Below are 17,655 nucleotides of genomic sequence, written 5' to 3' on the forward strand. Positions count from 1 at the left end.
CTGAAGGACACTATTGAGGGACCAGGGCATCAGGTTCCTGGCATTGCTAGCTCCATTCTCCAACCAAGATGCTCAGCAGTGTCGACAAAGGAGCCTGGCTCTGAAGAACACTTTACTTTGCTCACATTTAGGTCAACCTAAGAGGAGTAGTAGTAGGAGAACGTGTATTGGGGTTATAGCCACCTTTTCCTGAGCAGAGGACAGACTCCTTAGATGCCTTTCAAAGTGGTGGAACCAGGTCCGTTCTGCCATGCGCTGCCCAAACACTTGGAACAGCTGTTTCTTGTTGAGTGACCTGGCACATTGAGTTCAGCGCCTTTAAAGGATGCACGTGGCCCACTGTTGGGCTTGCTGCCACATCATGCCCCACAGAATAGAGGCTGAAGCAATGAGGCAGAAGTCATTAGCAGAATAGTTCGGGGAGGGCATCTAGCCAGTGGTGAAGGAAAACTTTCAGTTCATCATTCTCCCTGAAGGAAACAACCATGTCATCTACACGTGGCGGACAACCAGAGTGTGTGGGGCATGCTAGAGTGTCACACATGAAATGTGACACAGCAGCTTTGATTCGGGTAGGATCGAGCTGCCTTTAGATGGAGATGTGGATAACATACTGGATTTTTCCAAGAGAAAACAAAGTTATAAAAATGTGGCATGTACTTGGAGTGGGAAACAGTAGTCCTCTAGGCCAGTGGGACCTTGTTCCTGTTGTCTGTGAGGGGGTCTTATGGAAGTTCTTCCTTCCTCTATGAGAGAAATTTTCTATGTGGGTGGAGTTATTGACAGTGGAAATTGCACAGCTTAAGGAAATCTTTTAAATATGCCAGGCCCACACCACTAAGCACTCGCAACAAAAGGGTTGATTCAATACTCAATAAGAAGCTGAGAGCAGGAGACTGTCATGCTTGTGTCAGTTTGCTCTGTTGAGTCATACAAGTACTTTGTATATGGACGTGGGATTTTCTAAGGTTTATGCATCTTGCCTGGAGTTCAGGTGGGAGGTAATGTAGGCAAGTGTGTATTCAAGACACAGGGAGTATCTTCTCTGGTGTTTGCACAGTGGCAGATACAAGACAGCAATGATAATGGGTCAGATCTCTAAGTGCCAAACAAGCATAGACAGTAATACCGATAAATATTTGGAACACACTGAATTTGGTGCTTTGCAGCAGCCTAATGACATGGATGGAAAGCAGAATTGTGGACCTATTTTGAACTTCTTTGATCTGATTATATTTTTTCCTATTGTATCTATTTATGCCCTGCTTGCTCATTGAATAAACTGAAATTAGAGCTTTGTGGCACAATAAATGCATTAGGCAATTAGCCTTAAATGAAAATGTAAAATGTAAACTTCATTTTTTCCTGTTCCATGAATGATGGCTCTTCTTTTAAACATTATTAGATGAATGAAATAAACATAATTTTTTGAGATGTTAGCCTTGGATTAAAGTCAGGGATGTAAGAGTAAACAGTGAGCTCTTTGTGATTATGTCTACACTGCTCTTCATGTTGCCACCAAACACTACAAGGTCCCAGGCTACAGTGCCATGTCTACACCTATATTAAAGGTTGTTTAGGACACGACCAAAAATTCTTGTCAGGTGTATTCAACATGTCTGCATCCTACAAGTTGTTCGCAGGTATTTCCATAAGTAAGAAAGGTATAGGAATGCAGGAAATGAGGCATCTCCAGGTTTTCAGGGTTCTGTTGGTTTCAGACAGACAGGATCCCTTCCCAGTATTAAGGATGCATCTCTAGTTTTTATCATTCCTTAGATCTTGAAAATATTTGAAATGGATACCTGATACTAGGAAAGTAGACGCTAAAAAGACAGAATAGTGTATTGTCATGATAGTGTATTGCTCAAAAGACAGACTAGTGTATTGTGCCAACATTGTGCTGGTAAGGCATTATATGTATGTAGAAGTACCTTTGCCCGTTCTGGGTCATAAATATTTGTTTTACCTATCCAGAGTTTCTGTATGTCACAAGTAGTGAACCAATATGAAAAATATCCTGCCTGACCACCCAGCTCAGCTTTGCTTTTTCCTCTTCAAATTTAAACAAAATACTCTGGATGTAATCTACTGCAAAGCTTTAGAAAATGAATTACACAACTGATTCGTCACCTACTTAGTATTGTCTGTTACAGCATCCAGCAGTCTTTTAACAACAATCACTTTGAGACACAAGATAACAGGGCAAGAAGGCTTCAGGGACCAACAGCTGAGTGAGGAGAAATAAGAATTTAGAAGAGGGACGTGTAAGTGAGTCTGTCTACACAGAATTAGCATGGTGGCAGCAACTATAATATTTTACAACTAGTTTACTTACTAAAAAGTCCATTCAGTTTTATAAGCAGAATGCTATTTCATGTTCATCATGTAGTATCTGAAACAACTGGATAAATCAGAGTAAATATGTTTAAAAGTAAACTAATACAGTTTGTTTTCACAGTGTAGAGTGATTTCTGCCTCCTCTGCGTACTGCCTTAAGAGTAACTGTACTAGTTCCTGCAGTTCTGGGATTGTGTGACAGTCTCCACTTTTATTAAAAAATAAAGGAAAAGCACATTCCTACTCTTCATTAACATTCATGTTTATTAACATCACATTCATAATAGAATGTGAATGTGATTTGAGCATTCCCTAAGGCTCAAAAATCAAAAGGTAAATGAAATTACACCAGTATTTACAATATTGTGAGTTTTACAAGAGAAGCATTTTTCTTTTAGATGTGATTCATGATTTCTACATGCTTCAGGTATGCAACAGTGAGTTATATAGAGACTGGGTTGCATTAGTCACCAGAGAAAGTTGCAGTAAGAGACCTGCTAACCTTAGAAAGATAGCCGACATTAATAGATTTTAAGTACCTACAAAAATGCATAAACATCACACAAACTTGGAATTGGGGGAAAAAAGTAAAAGAGGTATAAAAATACAACTTTAAATCCTAGTCCAAATGACGTTGACAGAAGTATGGTTGCTAAATTCCTGACGTTGACAGAAGTATGGTTGCTAAATTCCTGAACACCACCTTTTCACACAATGCAGAACTGTCAGTTTCCTGAGAGCACCAGTCCTTTAAGGATGAGAGGGAAAATATAAACCAAAATGTCTTATTCAAAAAACAACAAGCATTTTTTTTCCTGATGAAGAACAGTCTCCACACTCCCTGCAGTCAACATTTACCTTTAAAAAAGTATCTGCTTTCACTATCTACTTAAAAATATACTAGGCAGAGGTATTGATACTGATGAGGAATGGACACTATTGATACTAATGTATACTATTAAAGAAGTGGGGAGATTTTGGATCAGTAGTGGAAATACCCTTACTTCAGTATCAACCAGAAGATATATTTTTGAAACATTTCAAAATATTTTGGCACACCAATTTTAAAGTGTGACTTGGAATATGCAGACTTTTCAGTCAGCTGTTGTGTATATCTACGTGCTATAGTTTTGCAGGTGATTCAATTATTAACAATTTACAGTATTTACTGCCCTCCTGCTGCTAAGTAAACAGTTTTATAAACTAACTCATGCCCTTGCTGTAATAAACAGACAGAAGATATGAGTTACAGTGGTAAGGACAGGACTTTCAACTCTCGTAGGACAGCATGCATTCTTCTAATAGAAGGAAGGTATCTAAGAGGTTGTTAGCCAGAAGTGCACTTGTCAGAATGGTATCTGATCTGTGACTGACTGCTCTTAGTTTGGCCACTGTCACAGGCAGCCAGAGGCAAGCACTGAATGTGAAGGGGCATACTCAAACATGTATCCCAAATATCTGGCAGATCTTTAAGGACACTTTCCATTGAGCGCAAGAGCTCTTGATCCCCAGGTGTAAGAAACTGGGAAAGGAAGAGACTGGCATGGCTGGGCTGAGACCTGCTGGTCAAACTAAAGGGCAAGAAGGAAATGCACAGGCAGTGGCAGCAGGGACAGGTATCCTGAGAGGAATATAGGGACACTGCCCAGTTGTGTAGAGACGGGGTCAGGAAGGCCAAGGCACTGCTGGAGCTGAACTTGGCAAGGGATGCAAAGAATAGTAAGAAGTGCTTCTATAGGTATGTCAGTCAGAAAAAGGAAGGTCAAAGTGTATCCTCCCTCACAGAGTGACTACATCAGTGGACAAAGGAAGAGCTACGGATGTTGTCTATCTGGATGTCCATAAGGCCTTTGACACAGTCTCCGACAATGTTCTTCTCTCTAAATTGGAGAGAGATGGATTTGATGATGGACTGTTTGGTGGATGAGGAACTGGTTGGATGGTCACATTGAAAGGGTAGTTGTCAATGGCTCAATATCTGGATGGACACCAGTGACAAGTGGTGTCTCTCAGAGGTCTGTAGTGGGACAAGTACTGTTTAACGTGTTCATCAATGACATAGACAGTGGGATCAAGTGCACCCTCAGCAAGTTTGCGGATAACACCAAGATGAGTGGTACAGTTGACAGGCCTGAGGGACGGGATGCCATCCAGAGGGACCTGGACAAGCTTGAGAAGTGGGCCCATGCAAATCTCATGAGGTTCAACAAGGCCAAGTACAAGGTCCTGTACCTGGCTTGGGGCAACCCCCGGTATCAATACAGGCTGGGGCATGGAAGGATCAAGAGCAGCCCTGCGGAGGAGAACTTGGGAGTACTGGTGGATGAAAAGCTGGACATGAGCCCACAATGTGCACTTGTGATCCAGAAAGCCAAATGTATCCTGGGCTTCATCAAAAGAAGTGTGGCCAGCAGGCTGAGGGAAGTGATTCTCCCCTTCTGCTCTGGTGAGGCCCCACCTGAAACACTGTCCAGCTCTGGAGCCCCCAGAATAAGAAGGGCACGGACCTGTTGGAGTAAGTACAGAGGAGGGCCATGAAGATGATCAGATGGATGGAACACCTCTCCTATGAGGAAAAGCTGAGAGAGTTGGGGTTTTCAGCCTGGAGAGGGCCCCAGGGAGACATTATTGCAGCCTTTCAGTACTTAAAGGGGCCTATAACATGAAGGTGGACTTCTTAGCAGGGCCTGTTGTGACAGGACAAGGGGTAATGGTTTTAAACTGAAGGAGGGGAGATTTAGACTAGATATGAGGAAGACATGTTTTACAATGAGGGTGGTGAAACACTGGCACAGGTTGCCCAGAGAGGCGGTAGATGCCCCATCTCTGGAAACATTCAAAGTCAGGCTGGACGGGGCTCTGAGCAACCTGATATAGTTGAAGATGTCCCTGCTCATTGCGGTGGGGTTGGACTAGATGACTTTCAAGGTCCCTTCCAACCCAACTATTCTCTGATTCTGTGACATTCTGTAAGGTGTGGTTGTTTCTCACTGAGGAGGAGTGGAATGTTGGAAGCATTTCTCATGGCAAGTGGGATAACAATCAGCTACTATAGATTGGGAGATAGGTCAGAGCAGGTGCATTTATGTTAGCGGTTTAATGTGCAATGAAGTTCACGTCGAGTGTAACCTTCCTTACAGCTGGAATTCATGCATTGCTCCAATGCACAATACTGCTGTATATGAAATGGTTCCTCTGCCAGGAAAACAAGGAGGAGGTTGTGCACCATGGTGCCATGTAGCGCACACCTGTAATACAGACGCTTGTCCAGTGCTTCTCAGGCTCAGAAGAGTTGTGTTAAAGGAGGCTTAGATGAACAATAGGACACATTCTGCATTCCCAGGCATTGTTGGTCAGAAATGGAGGCTGGGATACAGAAGTTAATCATCACCATTCATCATCATCATCATCAAGAAAGATGGCTTCAAGCCACTCTTCTACCTCTGTATACCTGGCGTGATCTTTGGCACATAGCTGCCTCACAGCCACCTGAGCTCCTGCTCTGCAAATGTTCCTCAATAACAAGACTAGCAACTTCAGTTTTGACATTAGCAGGGCACATCCATGCTGCCCTCACTGCAGCAGGTTGTGAGGGGGAATGCACAACTGTTCCTGCAGTGGGATCTCGGTTCTGAACCACTTCTGCACACAGTGTTAGAAGGCCAGTCAGAGGTCAAAATGGAAACGCAGCCTCTTGCATTTATGATGCAATAAGCAGTAGGTAAGTCCATGGTTTTGTCATTCAGGATTGATGAGTACAGACACACCGATCAGAAGATTTTGAAGCCTCCACGTGAGGTCTGCCAGTTCTGTGGCTGAAGGGGCAATCCAGAGCACCAGTACACACCTCCTGCTCTGAGAAATGCCAGTATGCCATCTCTTTATATTGGCACAAGCATTGTGACAAGCAGACATTTCTGTGTAGAGTTACAGTGATAGTTTCAACTGTAATGTATCTGAAAGACCATCTTTTCCCAGAGAAAAGAGCAAATTAAATCCAATTAAAAACTTACTGAGGGTGGTGCTCAACCACTGGCAGTGAGAATGCACCCTCCCAGAGTGTTCAACCCCTTACACTACATCCATCTCCTCACAGCTGCCTTGTCCTGATGCCGGGCTTCTGAAAGAGGAAAGTTCACCCAGCACACTGCCTTGCCACCTTTGTGAAGGGCCCGATAGTACACACATAGGCTGTCTGGATTTCTTCAGCCACTGTGAGGCTAAATTCGTAACCTGGAACTGGTGTTAAAGGGTGTTCAGTCTGACACCTCTCACTGCAGTTTATCCCCAAATTATCTGACATTCAGCTAGCAAATACATTTTACAGAATCACATAATCACAGAATGTTTGGGATTGGAAGGGTCCTTGAAAGATCATCTAGTCCAATCCCCCTACAGGAGCAGGAACACCTAGATGAGGTTACACAGGAATGTGTCCAGGCGGGTTTGAATGTGTCCAGAGAAAGAGACTCCACAACCTCCCTGGGCAGCCTGTTCCAGTGTCTGTCACCCTCACGATGAAGAAGTTTCTTCTCATATTTAAGTGGAACCTCCTGTGTTCCAGTTTGCACCCATTGCCCCTTGTCTACTCGTTGACTGTCACCAAGAAGAGCCTGGCTCCATGCTCCTGACACTCACCCTCTATATATTTTATAATATTTATAAACATTAATGAAGTTGCCCCTCAGTCTCCTCCAAGCTAAAGAGCCCCAGCTCCCTCAGCCTTTCCTCTTAAGGGAGATGCTCCACCGCCTTAATAATCTTCGTGGCCCTGCGCTGGACTCTCTCAAGCAATTCCCGGTTTTAACGTCTGTTTAAAGGCGTGCATAACAGTGCTTCTGGCCAGATCTGCCCTTCCAGCTCCAAACCCGACCTCCAACAGCCCAGCCGCCTCTGCCTCTCGCACTTGGGACTCCACCGCCCCCAGGCCCGCGGGCGATAAGCACGGCGCGACTGCCCGAACCGCCGGCGAGGCCTCCCGCAGGCTCCGCGCGAGTTGCGGGGTGCCGGCCGTTCGGGGAGGGCGTCCGTTCCTCGCCTCTGACCGGCACCCGCCGCAGCGGGACCGCCGCCTCAGGCCCCCGCCCGGCGGCGGAGGGGACGCGCAGGGGACTCGTCGGGCCGCCCCCGCGCCCGCCGCCGCAGCGCGAGGAGCGGCGCGACCAGCGCCCCCCGCGCCGGCGCCAGCGCCCCGCGCGCCAGCCGTCACCGGGCGGCGGGGTGGGGGAGGGGCCGCCGGCGCCGCGCGGCCCCGCCCCCCCGCCCCCTTCCCCGTCTGCCCCGGCGGGCGGCACCGCGGGGTGACAGGCAGGTCTAGGCCACAGCCGAGTGCGCACGCGTCAGTTCCGGCGGGGAGCGCGGCGCGTGGGTAGGAAACGCCGCGGCGGCAGGGGATCGGAAAATGGCGACGGCCGCGCAGCTCACGGACGAGGAGCTGTTCTCGGAGCTCAGGCGCTTCGGCTTCTCCCCGGGGCCGGTCACCGAGAGTACCCGGCCCGTCTACCTGAAGAAGCTGAAGAAGCTGCGCGAGGATGAGCGGGCCGGGGCCCGCGGCGGCGCCAACAAGACCCGGAACAGCAACAACAATAACACGGGGGCCGGAGCGGCGCCGGGCGGCGGCGGCCCCGGGCGAGCAGCCCCGGGCGTGGGCGCGCGGCTGGTGGGCGCCGAGCACCCCTACCTCCCCGGGGCTGCCGCCGGGAGCGGCCGGAGCCGCGCAGCACCCTCTGCCGGGGGCGGCAAAGTGCTGCTGGGCTTCAGCTCGGACGAGTCGGATGTGGAAACCAGTCCCCGGAGCCAGGCCGGCGCCAGCGGCAGGAGGGAGCGGGCTTCACCCCTCTTCCGCGGCCCGAGGCCCGCCGCCCCCCACGGCGCCTGCGGCGTGAGTAGCAGCTCCCCCCCGGAGGAGGCGGCCCGGCGGAAGCCCAACGCCTGGTGGGGGGCGGCGGCCAGGAGACCGGCGGGAGCTCTGGGTGTGCGGGAGCCCGGGGACGGCGAGGAGGACGGGGGAGAGGAGGACGACGAAGAGGAGGAGGAGGAGGAGAGCGAGCAGCAGCAGCAGCGCTGGAAGAACCGGACCGTGAACGGTAACCGGCTCCTCTCCTACGGCGGCAGCAGGGACAAGTACTCTGACTCGGAGGAGGAGGCGAGGTCCAAGCAGCAGGTACCGAAGGAGGAGTCCGTACTTCGCCGGCCCAGAAGGAGCCTCAGCAAGTCTCCTGCTCCATTCATAACAAGCAAATGCGCTGCAGCCGGTGCTGGCGTGATGGAGACGGGCCAAGAAAGGGCTGGCGGAGGCTGTGGTGCTGGTGTAATCGTAACGAATGACAGGGCGGCGGCGGCGGAGGCGGCTGCTGCCGGGAGTCTAGACAGGGGCAGAAATCAGGAGGAGGCGGCGGGGGGAGGAGGAGGAGGATGCGAAAATCTGGACTCTAGTCCTCCCAGCCCCAGATACCGCATTGGCCTACCAAAAAAATCCCCAACAGTATTGTTGCTGCCACCACCGCTCACGGACGTGGACAGCAGTAAAATCACTGACCCTCCAGGCACCATTAGGAAAGCGACCAATAATCATGTTCTCAGCGGTGCTGCTGGTAGCTATAATGTTGAATCCAGGATCTATTCAGCTACTAACAGCCTTCCCCCGGGTGGAACCACCTCCTCCCTTAGACTCAACCACTCCAATCATACGGGTTCAAATCATACCTACCTGAAAAACACCTACAAGAAGAATCTCTCGGAGCCCGAGGAGGAGCTTCTCCAACAGTTCAAAAGAGAGGAGGTATCCACCACTGGAGGCTTCAGTGCACATTACCTGTCCATGTTCCTCTTAACTGCTGCATGCTTGTTCTTTCTGATACTGGGATTCACATACCTGAGAATGAGAGGTTCTGGAGTAGCTGAGGATGTGGGAGCCAACAGTAAGTATTAGGTGAAGGGTAAGAGCAGTTTCTTTCTGGAACTGGATGTACAACTGTTGATTCACCTTTGTGTGCTCAGACATCCTGTATTGAGCAGTTCTGGGTTCCATCTTTCTATATAGGATGGAGCACAGAGAAATTGTCTTTCCTTAAGTATGTACCTTGAAAGTTGGTGTAATAAGCTTGCAAGACATTTGTGGATAAGTTCAAATCCTGGCATTCTGTGCTCTACTGTGTTGATACATCGTTTTCTACCATGTTTTCTTTGCAAAGCAATCATACGTGTTTTTTCAATAGCAGATGTATGATTACTAGAGAATTGACAAGGTAAAGCTTTATGCTAATCTCGGAGAAGTAGTCATGCACATTTAGATACCTGGGACTCCTGCAGGGCTAAGATTTGACTGTAGTTGTTTGGTAATAAAGCAGCTTGTTTTCATTTATGTGCACTGAGACTTGAAAAGAATGCTAGGTTGAAGTGATGTTAACATGCTGCAGCAAGCTTTGTGCAGTGACTGCTGGACCTATTGTGTATTGTTTTCTAATAAGTACTTTTTTTCTAAATTTAGTTGAGAGTATGTTTATACATGCAGTATTCTTGTGCTTTAGTGTGAATTTCAGAGCATTCTTTTATTAATCCTGAGTTACTTGGGAGCCTCTTTAATATGTGAAAACAACTTCTTGTAATGGATTTAGACACTACCATTTTCTGTTCACAAACCATACGAAAATGGAAACATACCACCTAAGGATGGTGATTCATGCCAATTCAGTTCTTGACGGCTCTGAAATGGACAGTGGAGATTCTAACATCAGAAAGAAAAATGCCCTTGCTGTCTTAATTTCTCATCAAGAGTGATGAAAATCATGCAAAAAGCTAGTTTTAGGACATGAGAGCATTAGAAGGTCCTGAGGACTGGACGTTTTTCTTGAAATCATTGAAGAAGGCATGCGGAGTGTATACATGTGCCTGTATTTCATCATAGAGATAGAGATTTGCATACTATCGTGTGGGCATGTATATATTAATAGTGCCTTATAAGGAGTGATCCCACAGTTAGATTGGGATCTGCTAGATGGTACAGGGCAGAAATAGCAGTATGGGCAGGCTTGTGTTTGTGTGGTTTGTTTGGTTTTTTTTTTTTTTCCCCTCCCTTTCAAATGTTATTCATTACATGATTGTAGCAGAATAGTTCTTAATTCTGTTTTGCGCTGCTTGAAGGGGAGAGCAAAGGATTTATTGTTTAGGAAGGACGGTACCAGCAAGGACTTAAGCAGTTGCAGTGGTTTAATTGCTGTCCATGTGGCTCTTAACTGCTGTTCAGACTGATTTTTTGGCAAGGCAGTGAACATATGCAGGTGTGCTAAAATTAGATATAGTGTAGTGTGTCTATTGGGAGTCCTCGTATTCTGTGGTCGACTTCTGTCCGTAACTGCTAGAGACATACATAAATTTTTGTATGTACTGATAAGCAGTGTAATTCTATTAACATGTATTAGATTTTTTTTTTTTTTCTGGTCTTGAAATCTCATGGTCTTTTTAATAGGGAAGAAGGTCTGTCAGCCTAATGGCGTGAACTTCCAAACTGTCAAATTTAGTGGTTGAGTTAGAACTCACCTACCCTGCTAATTTTTAAAGCTGAATGTCTCAGCTATGCAGATAGCAATAATACTGTGAAAAGAAATCCACTCTGAACTTTTTGTCTGGGAAGAAAACATTCTTTGAATATGTGAGTTTTCCTACAGACCATGTGTGATCACTGTGTTAAGTGTATTGTTCTTAAAAAGTTAGCCCAGCTGGAACTGATACACAGGGAAAATGGTTCTCTTCTGTGCTTTTGCTTAGGTTAGGCTGCCCCGCCAAAGGTCTGGTATCCTGGTGTTGCTTGATAGTTCAATATAAGCCATCTCTTGGCCTCTTCCTATTTGTTCTTTTTTCAGTGAAACTCCAGAAAGTGAGTTTCCTGGAGAATTGTTCTGGCAGTGACACTCACACTTCATCTGTCCTTCCTCACAGCCCTGGGCTTTGCAACACAACAAATGGGAACAGGGGGAACAGGGCCCATTGAAAGAAGCAAACAGCAGGTTTTGTGGCTAGCTCCTTTGGTAACAACAGGAGCAGGCACTTTAAGTAATGTGGGAATAAGCAGGGATTTATCTTGCCCATGTGCTCACCAAATTCTTACTTCTCAAATGGCCATATGCAACAAAAATACGGTAGGTCTGTAGAACAGGCAAGAACAGACAAGACAGGCCAATGAAGACTGATTGCTACTGGGAAGGTAAAGAACCCTGTCTTCTTCCATAAGCTTAAACATCATCTGAGTGAGTCCTTTGGCTCTGATGCTTGTGTGGGTGTATTGTCTGTTTTCTTTATAGAAACAGAACTGATTAATACATTTTTATTTTAAAAAATGGCGTATCTCAAGGAACAACCTTTCAGTTAGGTGGTTTGACACTGTTTTTTTCTGTCTTTTACATGGTTGTAGGTAAGATTCTGGTGGCTGAGAGTGATTTGATTATGAAAAACTCAGTTATTTTCAACTTCAAGCTATTATCATAAAAGGTTTTAGGATTCAGTGGAGTTGCACTATACCCATTTCCATAACAAACATAGTTACGTAAGAAACAAAAAATGGCTGTTAATTATTTGTATATTTGGGTGGCTTCTTATTTTAACTTTTCAGGGAATGGTACACAGTGAGCTTAGTGCTGGCTGCCTTAATTGTTCATTACCTAAGATGAAATGCAATCAAAATAAAGTGATGTTACATGTGTCACATTGGAAAATGTTTGTCACCACGTACACCCAATATCAGCACTTATGATATTTGTCAGGCTGTAATCTGAGAACAGTTCTTATAGTGGGGGAGGCTTATAACTAGGTGTTGAGGTTGAATGTAGGCCGGGTAAAATACAGTTGAGAAATGGGAAGCAGAAAACTTCAGAAGAGGATTGTCACTTAGAGCATGTATAATGTCCAAATGATTTCTCATTCAGAGCTCTGAAATAGCTATGAAGTGCTTTAGTTTTTCTGCATGTGTCATAAAATGTTCAAAGACAAATTGGAACGGGGCTGCTTCTGTGTCTAACCTACATATGGTTGGTCAGTTGAGGTAAGGTTTTCAGACATATAGCTGTCTAAAAAGCAGATAAATATCTATGGGGCTTTTCCTAAAGCATCTTAAACCAATGAAATTAAACAACTCTTGAAGCTTACATACAAGACCAACTAATGCATAATCGCATATTATGCTTGCTCTCTGTGACAGTGGTGTATGTGAAAAGAAAGATTACTTTGGGTGTGGTGCTGTTAACCTCATTCATGTGGCACTTGCCGTAAAGCATGTTTTGCCTGCACTTGCGTCCAAATTACTTTGGAATTTTATCAATTTCTTGCCAAGCCAGACTAGTATTTTGTCAGGAAAGTGATAGAATTGACTTTTGTCTACTTCCTAGGTTTCTTTAAACCTTGAAGAGTTGGGTGTCTCTTCCAACTGTAGTTTTGTTTTTTGATCTGATGCTGAGCATCTCAAGTGCCTGCTCCTGGGAGTGAGTTCTGAAGTTATTTTTCATGGAAAATTGATAACAATATCAGATCAGTAGATGTTGTTATCAGGTGTGGGTTTCATTCTGAAAGATCAGGGCACCAGTACAGGTGCTGTTTAAGGTTGTAATCTGAAACAGGTTGCATGTAAGCTACTCTCACTGTTTCTGCTCAGGTACTTTACCTGGAGAGTGGTTGATGTAGCAACAAAAATAACAACAATTACAACAAAGTAATCTTGAAACTTCCAGGTAGGTCTTGTTTAATATCTTATGCTCTTATTACCAGAGACTTTTGAAAGTGACATCTCTTGCTAGTGATTTTGGTCTTTCTGTGATAGGTGTTACAAAACAACTGCTGGGAGGATAATCCTTACTATATTTGCTTCAACTTGTGTTTTTGAAATGCTAATTCAGGGAGACTTAGCAGTTGGGTATATTGCAAGTGGAAGCTTATGCAAATCACAATTCTAAAGTTTAATTCTATGCCATTGATGTTTCTTTGTTTCTTCTAAATCTCTCAGGCATTAAAACTTCTATGAAATTGTATGCAGGGAATTTAATTGTTAAGAAGTTAGACTTGCTTTGTAAAAGACAAGAAGATGACTGTTATGCTCACTGGCCTGCAAATGACTATTAAAGTGCTGTGATATTTCACAGATAACTGCAACAAATCTACTTGCCTTCTAAGACCATGTTCTCAGAAAAGTCTGTCTTCTTGACAGTGTTGACTTTAATGGAAAAAAATTGATTTTGGATAAGAAATATTTGTAGAAGAGAAGTCAGTAAAGGGAGGAAGCAAAACTAAAGGATTTAGAGAGTTCCTGTGTTGTGCGGCTGTTAATGTTGCTTGAGCTTTACAAGTGATGCTCTGACTTGTATTTTATAATATAACAACTTCTTCTATTGACATAGTAGCATATAGCTCTGTTGCATATTCTGTATATTGCTTTAAACTAGTCAGCAAGTATTTATCTTCTAGGTGATACAAAAGAAAATCCTGAAGTGCATTTTGAAGACTAATCTCTCTTGTAGTGGATCTTGCTTCTGTAGTTTGATTTTTGGATTAAGATCAGTAGATCAAAAAAATCCCAGGCTGCCTTCGTAAGGTAAAGACAGGCAGAATAGTTACGTTTCCTTAGGATTCTTGACATAGTCAAGTAATATGGCTAGTCTTCCGTATGGTGTATCAGAAATAACTCTTAAAAATGAGGAACAAATTTGGCCAAGACTTGTACCCAAGAAAGTCCAAATAATTGTTATGTATGGCAAAATAGTTTATCTTAGCTGACAACTTCAGCTAAGGGCTCATGAACAGCCTATTTACCTTTGCCGCAGATCTGTAGTATAAAGGATAAATATGAAAATTGATCATCAGTATTTGAAACAAAAATGGTACAACTTCAGAATGTCTGTTTTTTAAGGAGATAGCAGTGTTTGATACTTCATTCGGAGTATTTAGAACTTACTTGGCATTCATACCTTAAATGTGCTGCTGTTTGCCAGTGTGCACAGAACTTTCCTTATGACTTTGAATACTATTACAATGACGTTTTTCAACTTTACTGTTGCAGGATATGCTTTTTTGTGAAGTAAGTAAAGAGAAATTGGAATAAAAATTACTTACCTGGGCAGCAGGGATGTAGAAGAGCTCACCCAGGATCTGTTTTCACTAGGTATCCAAAACTGATTGAAAGTTTGCACTCCATTACATAGTGCATGGTAGTTTTCTCAAAAGAAAATTTGGTGTCTGATGTGAGAAAATGAAGGGTAATCTAGGATATAAAAGAAGATATGGTTTCAACTTTTCCTTGTTTATAAAGCTTTGCAGACTAGAAAGGCGTGGGAAAGCAAAAAGCAAACTTGTGTTCCTTCTTCTAAGAACTCTAATAGTGTGTTTCAGTGGCGATGCAGTTTTCTTTCTGCTTAGGACAGATGCATACAGCGGTAATGGATGCAGTGGAAATATTTTAAGGAAGAGCTCACGGTACCCAAGGACTTAAATTTAGCATTGTATGAGCCCTACTTTGCGCTGTTTCATAATCTTTAATTATCCCAGTACGAGAGGAGGATCAGGCCTGCAGTCTTTCTATTCTTGGGGACCAATTGTGTTTCTAAAAAATCATGTGTATTTAACTCCTGTTGACATCTGTGTTTCATCTGGGAGTAGCAGGTCACAGAACTTTGGCTTGATTGCTTACCCAGCTAAGCTGGCAGGAGTGCTGGAGTCATACCAAACCGATCCCTGTCATGCTTCTAGACTTGTGCTTCAAAAATAGTATGAACACATGAACAGACGAGAGCTGCTGTTTGAGAAGGTTGTTTGGTCACTTAACAGAGAAGCTTAGGCAAGTAAAATAAGCAAGTACGTCAGATTTTGTTGATGAAAGTGCTGTTCCAATGCTGTGGAGAAGCAGAGTCCATTGTAATCATGAGGCATATATTCCTTACAACTTTAAAGTCCCTGTCGGTATTTGTATTCTCTGGAAAAATCAGTTGTCTGTTGTGATTTGTGGTAGGCTGAGGGGAGTAAGTTCGGTGCTTAACGGATTGTGAAATCAAGGTACATTAAAAAGAAAAAGTGACTTTTCAGAGGACTTGTGTGTTTGCTAAGGACTTCAGTAGTAGTACCTTTGTCCTTACTCATCCTTTCTTGGCTCCTGCTGTTGCTGCTGGTAGGTCCAGGCTTGTGGGCAAAGGTGGTAATGCCTTTGCTGTGATTATAATAAATGAGGATATGGTGTAACTGTCACTGATCAAAGTAACCTTGAAGGCTTCTGTCCACTGAGGAATCCTGATTTAGAGAAATTTGGTAAAGGTTACTGATAGAAAGAAGCATACTGGTTGATGTGAGGACAGACGAAAGAGCCGCTGCAGAACTTAAAGCTGATCTTATTTAGACTCCTTCTGTGTGGAAGGTTTGCTGCAACTTAAAACATATGATGTTGGGTCCTGTTGTAAAAAATATTTTTGAAAAAAAAAAACAACTTCCTGAATGAAACTGATGACATGAAGGCTTTACACTTGATGTCAGTGTGCTGTCCCTCAAAACTGGGGGATAGACAAGCAGACTCGACGCTTTGACTCCATGCAGGTATGGCCTCTTTGTGTAGCTGACTGTTCAGATAAGACACTGCTTTGATGTTATCTCAATACTTCTACAGTTTTTTGATCCAGGCCAAGCAGTGTTTTGGGTTCACACATTTCTAGTCTGAGGTATTTCTAGCATTCTCTTCTAGAAGCTTTAGGGATTCTGTACAGTTCTGTCCATTCAGTAAGATTCTCAGCCTAGCTGGAAGAATTGGAGACAAATTTAAGTAATGGAGATGGAAACTGGATCAAGTATACTTAGATTACTTGAGCATATCATGGCATGTATAAGAAATTTGTCTTCACCAAGAGGTACTGTTTGTAATTAGGAAAAAAATTGTATGGCCCCAAAGTGCTGTACTTTGGTTTTGATGGCTCATTTTCTCCAGTATCCTTATTGTTGTTGCCTTTTCCCTGCTACTGTGCTGTACTTCCCACAATGCTATTTAGTGCTGTTTTTCTGTTTTCCTGTCTGTCACAGTCTATTGTGGAGAGTGAGAGGGTAAGGAGCAAGTTAATGTGGATGTGTACTAAATGTGAAGCAGGCGAAGATGTTGTGCCTGTTGGGTGCAGTTTGTTGGAGATGCGCTGTTATGTCTGGTGTTTTGCAGAGATGAGTTCTTTTTGCAGGGGAAAGGATAATTTTCTGCTTGCTGAGGGTCATACTGTAACACAGGAATCTTTATTAAAGGTGCTGTTTTAGAGTTTTGCTTTAGGTGCTTTAAATGAACTCTGAGTGCCAGACTGGATTATATAGAAGGCTGTTTAATGTGGGGAGAAGATGTAGGGAATTAAAAAAAGAGGTCTAACATTGAATTAAGTGGTATTAAAACTTACTAAGTAGTCTACAAGATCCATTGAATTCTAGTGATATGCTACGTAAGAAGTCTGTTCATAAATGAAGGATTGTAGACCAGTTCCTAGGCCAGTTTTTCTCTGTGTTAGAGAAGGCCATTTACTTAATTAAAAATTGGAAGTTGACTTGTTAGAAAATAGTTGTTTTATATACATACTAAGCTTCCTTCATACAACATTTAGTAACTTGATTCTTAATACAGGGTTCATATACAGATCAAATCCCCTTAAGCTTTTCTTTATTGAAGAAGTACGAGAGACTCTATACTTGGACTCAGGGCATCTTGGGTAAATGCAACATTGTCTGTTCTTGCCAGGCAGTCAACTGAACAAAACTTTATCATGAAAGGACTGCTGGAATGAGTTGGTTAAATGTAGTGTTGTTCCGAACTTGATTTTAAGGCCACATCTAGATCTTAATTTTCCGTTTCTCCACAGAAAAGTGTTTCTTTGAAAGTCAGTTAAATCTCTGAGTTGCTTATTGGAGAAGCCTCAGACTGTTCATTGACTTCAGAACTGCTTATGTTAGTTTTTAAATATTTTTAATATGCTGCGTATCAAAGCCACTCACCGTAACCATCTATCCCTTCAATACTCGTCATCTCACTATGTAGTTATGCAATAAAACATTACACAGCACACTCATTCAGTAATATTTATCCCACTCTCTGCTCAGCATCATCAAGCTGCACGACATGAGCGTCTCATGTCCAGTATTCCTTATTCCCATATCTCACAGTGCAACTTCATAAAACAATTTTTTCTTTGAATGTGTAGATGTTGTTGGTCATGCGGAACAGAAGTCTAGATAGAACTAATCTGAAACCTGTCAATAGATATTGAGTAATGCAGCATTTACTGTGAATGAGGGGTTTCAAATGTCAAAAGGTTGATGTGTGATTGT

At 43.8% G+C, this 17,655-nt stretch overlaps 1 protein-coding gene across 2 annotated transcripts in view; it reads left to right on the forward strand.

Moving 5' to 3' along the window:
• Positions 1–7,651: 7,651 nt before the first annotated feature.
• Positions 7,652–17,655, forward strand: part of LEMD3 (LEM domain containing 3) — a 48,963-nt gene continuing 38,959 nt past the window's right edge. Inside the window, exon 1 of one of the 2 annotated variants that reach the window (XR_014185782.1) lies at positions 7,652–9,260. Coding sequence is in view for 1 of the 2 variants with exons in the window: in XM_082069741.1 (XP_081925867.1) it covers positions 7,742–9,260 (1,519 nt within the window). In the remaining variant the exon portion in view is untranslated. The remainder of the gene's footprint in view (positions 9,261–17,655) is intronic. The other variant, XM_082069741.1, reaches the window with a different exon arrangement.

Source organism: Streptopelia decaocto (genome assembly GCF_964273445.1).
Source record: "Streptopelia decaocto genome assembly, chromosome: 1".
NCBI lineage: Eukaryota > Metazoa > Chordata > Aves > Columbiformes > Columbidae > Streptopelia > Streptopelia decaocto.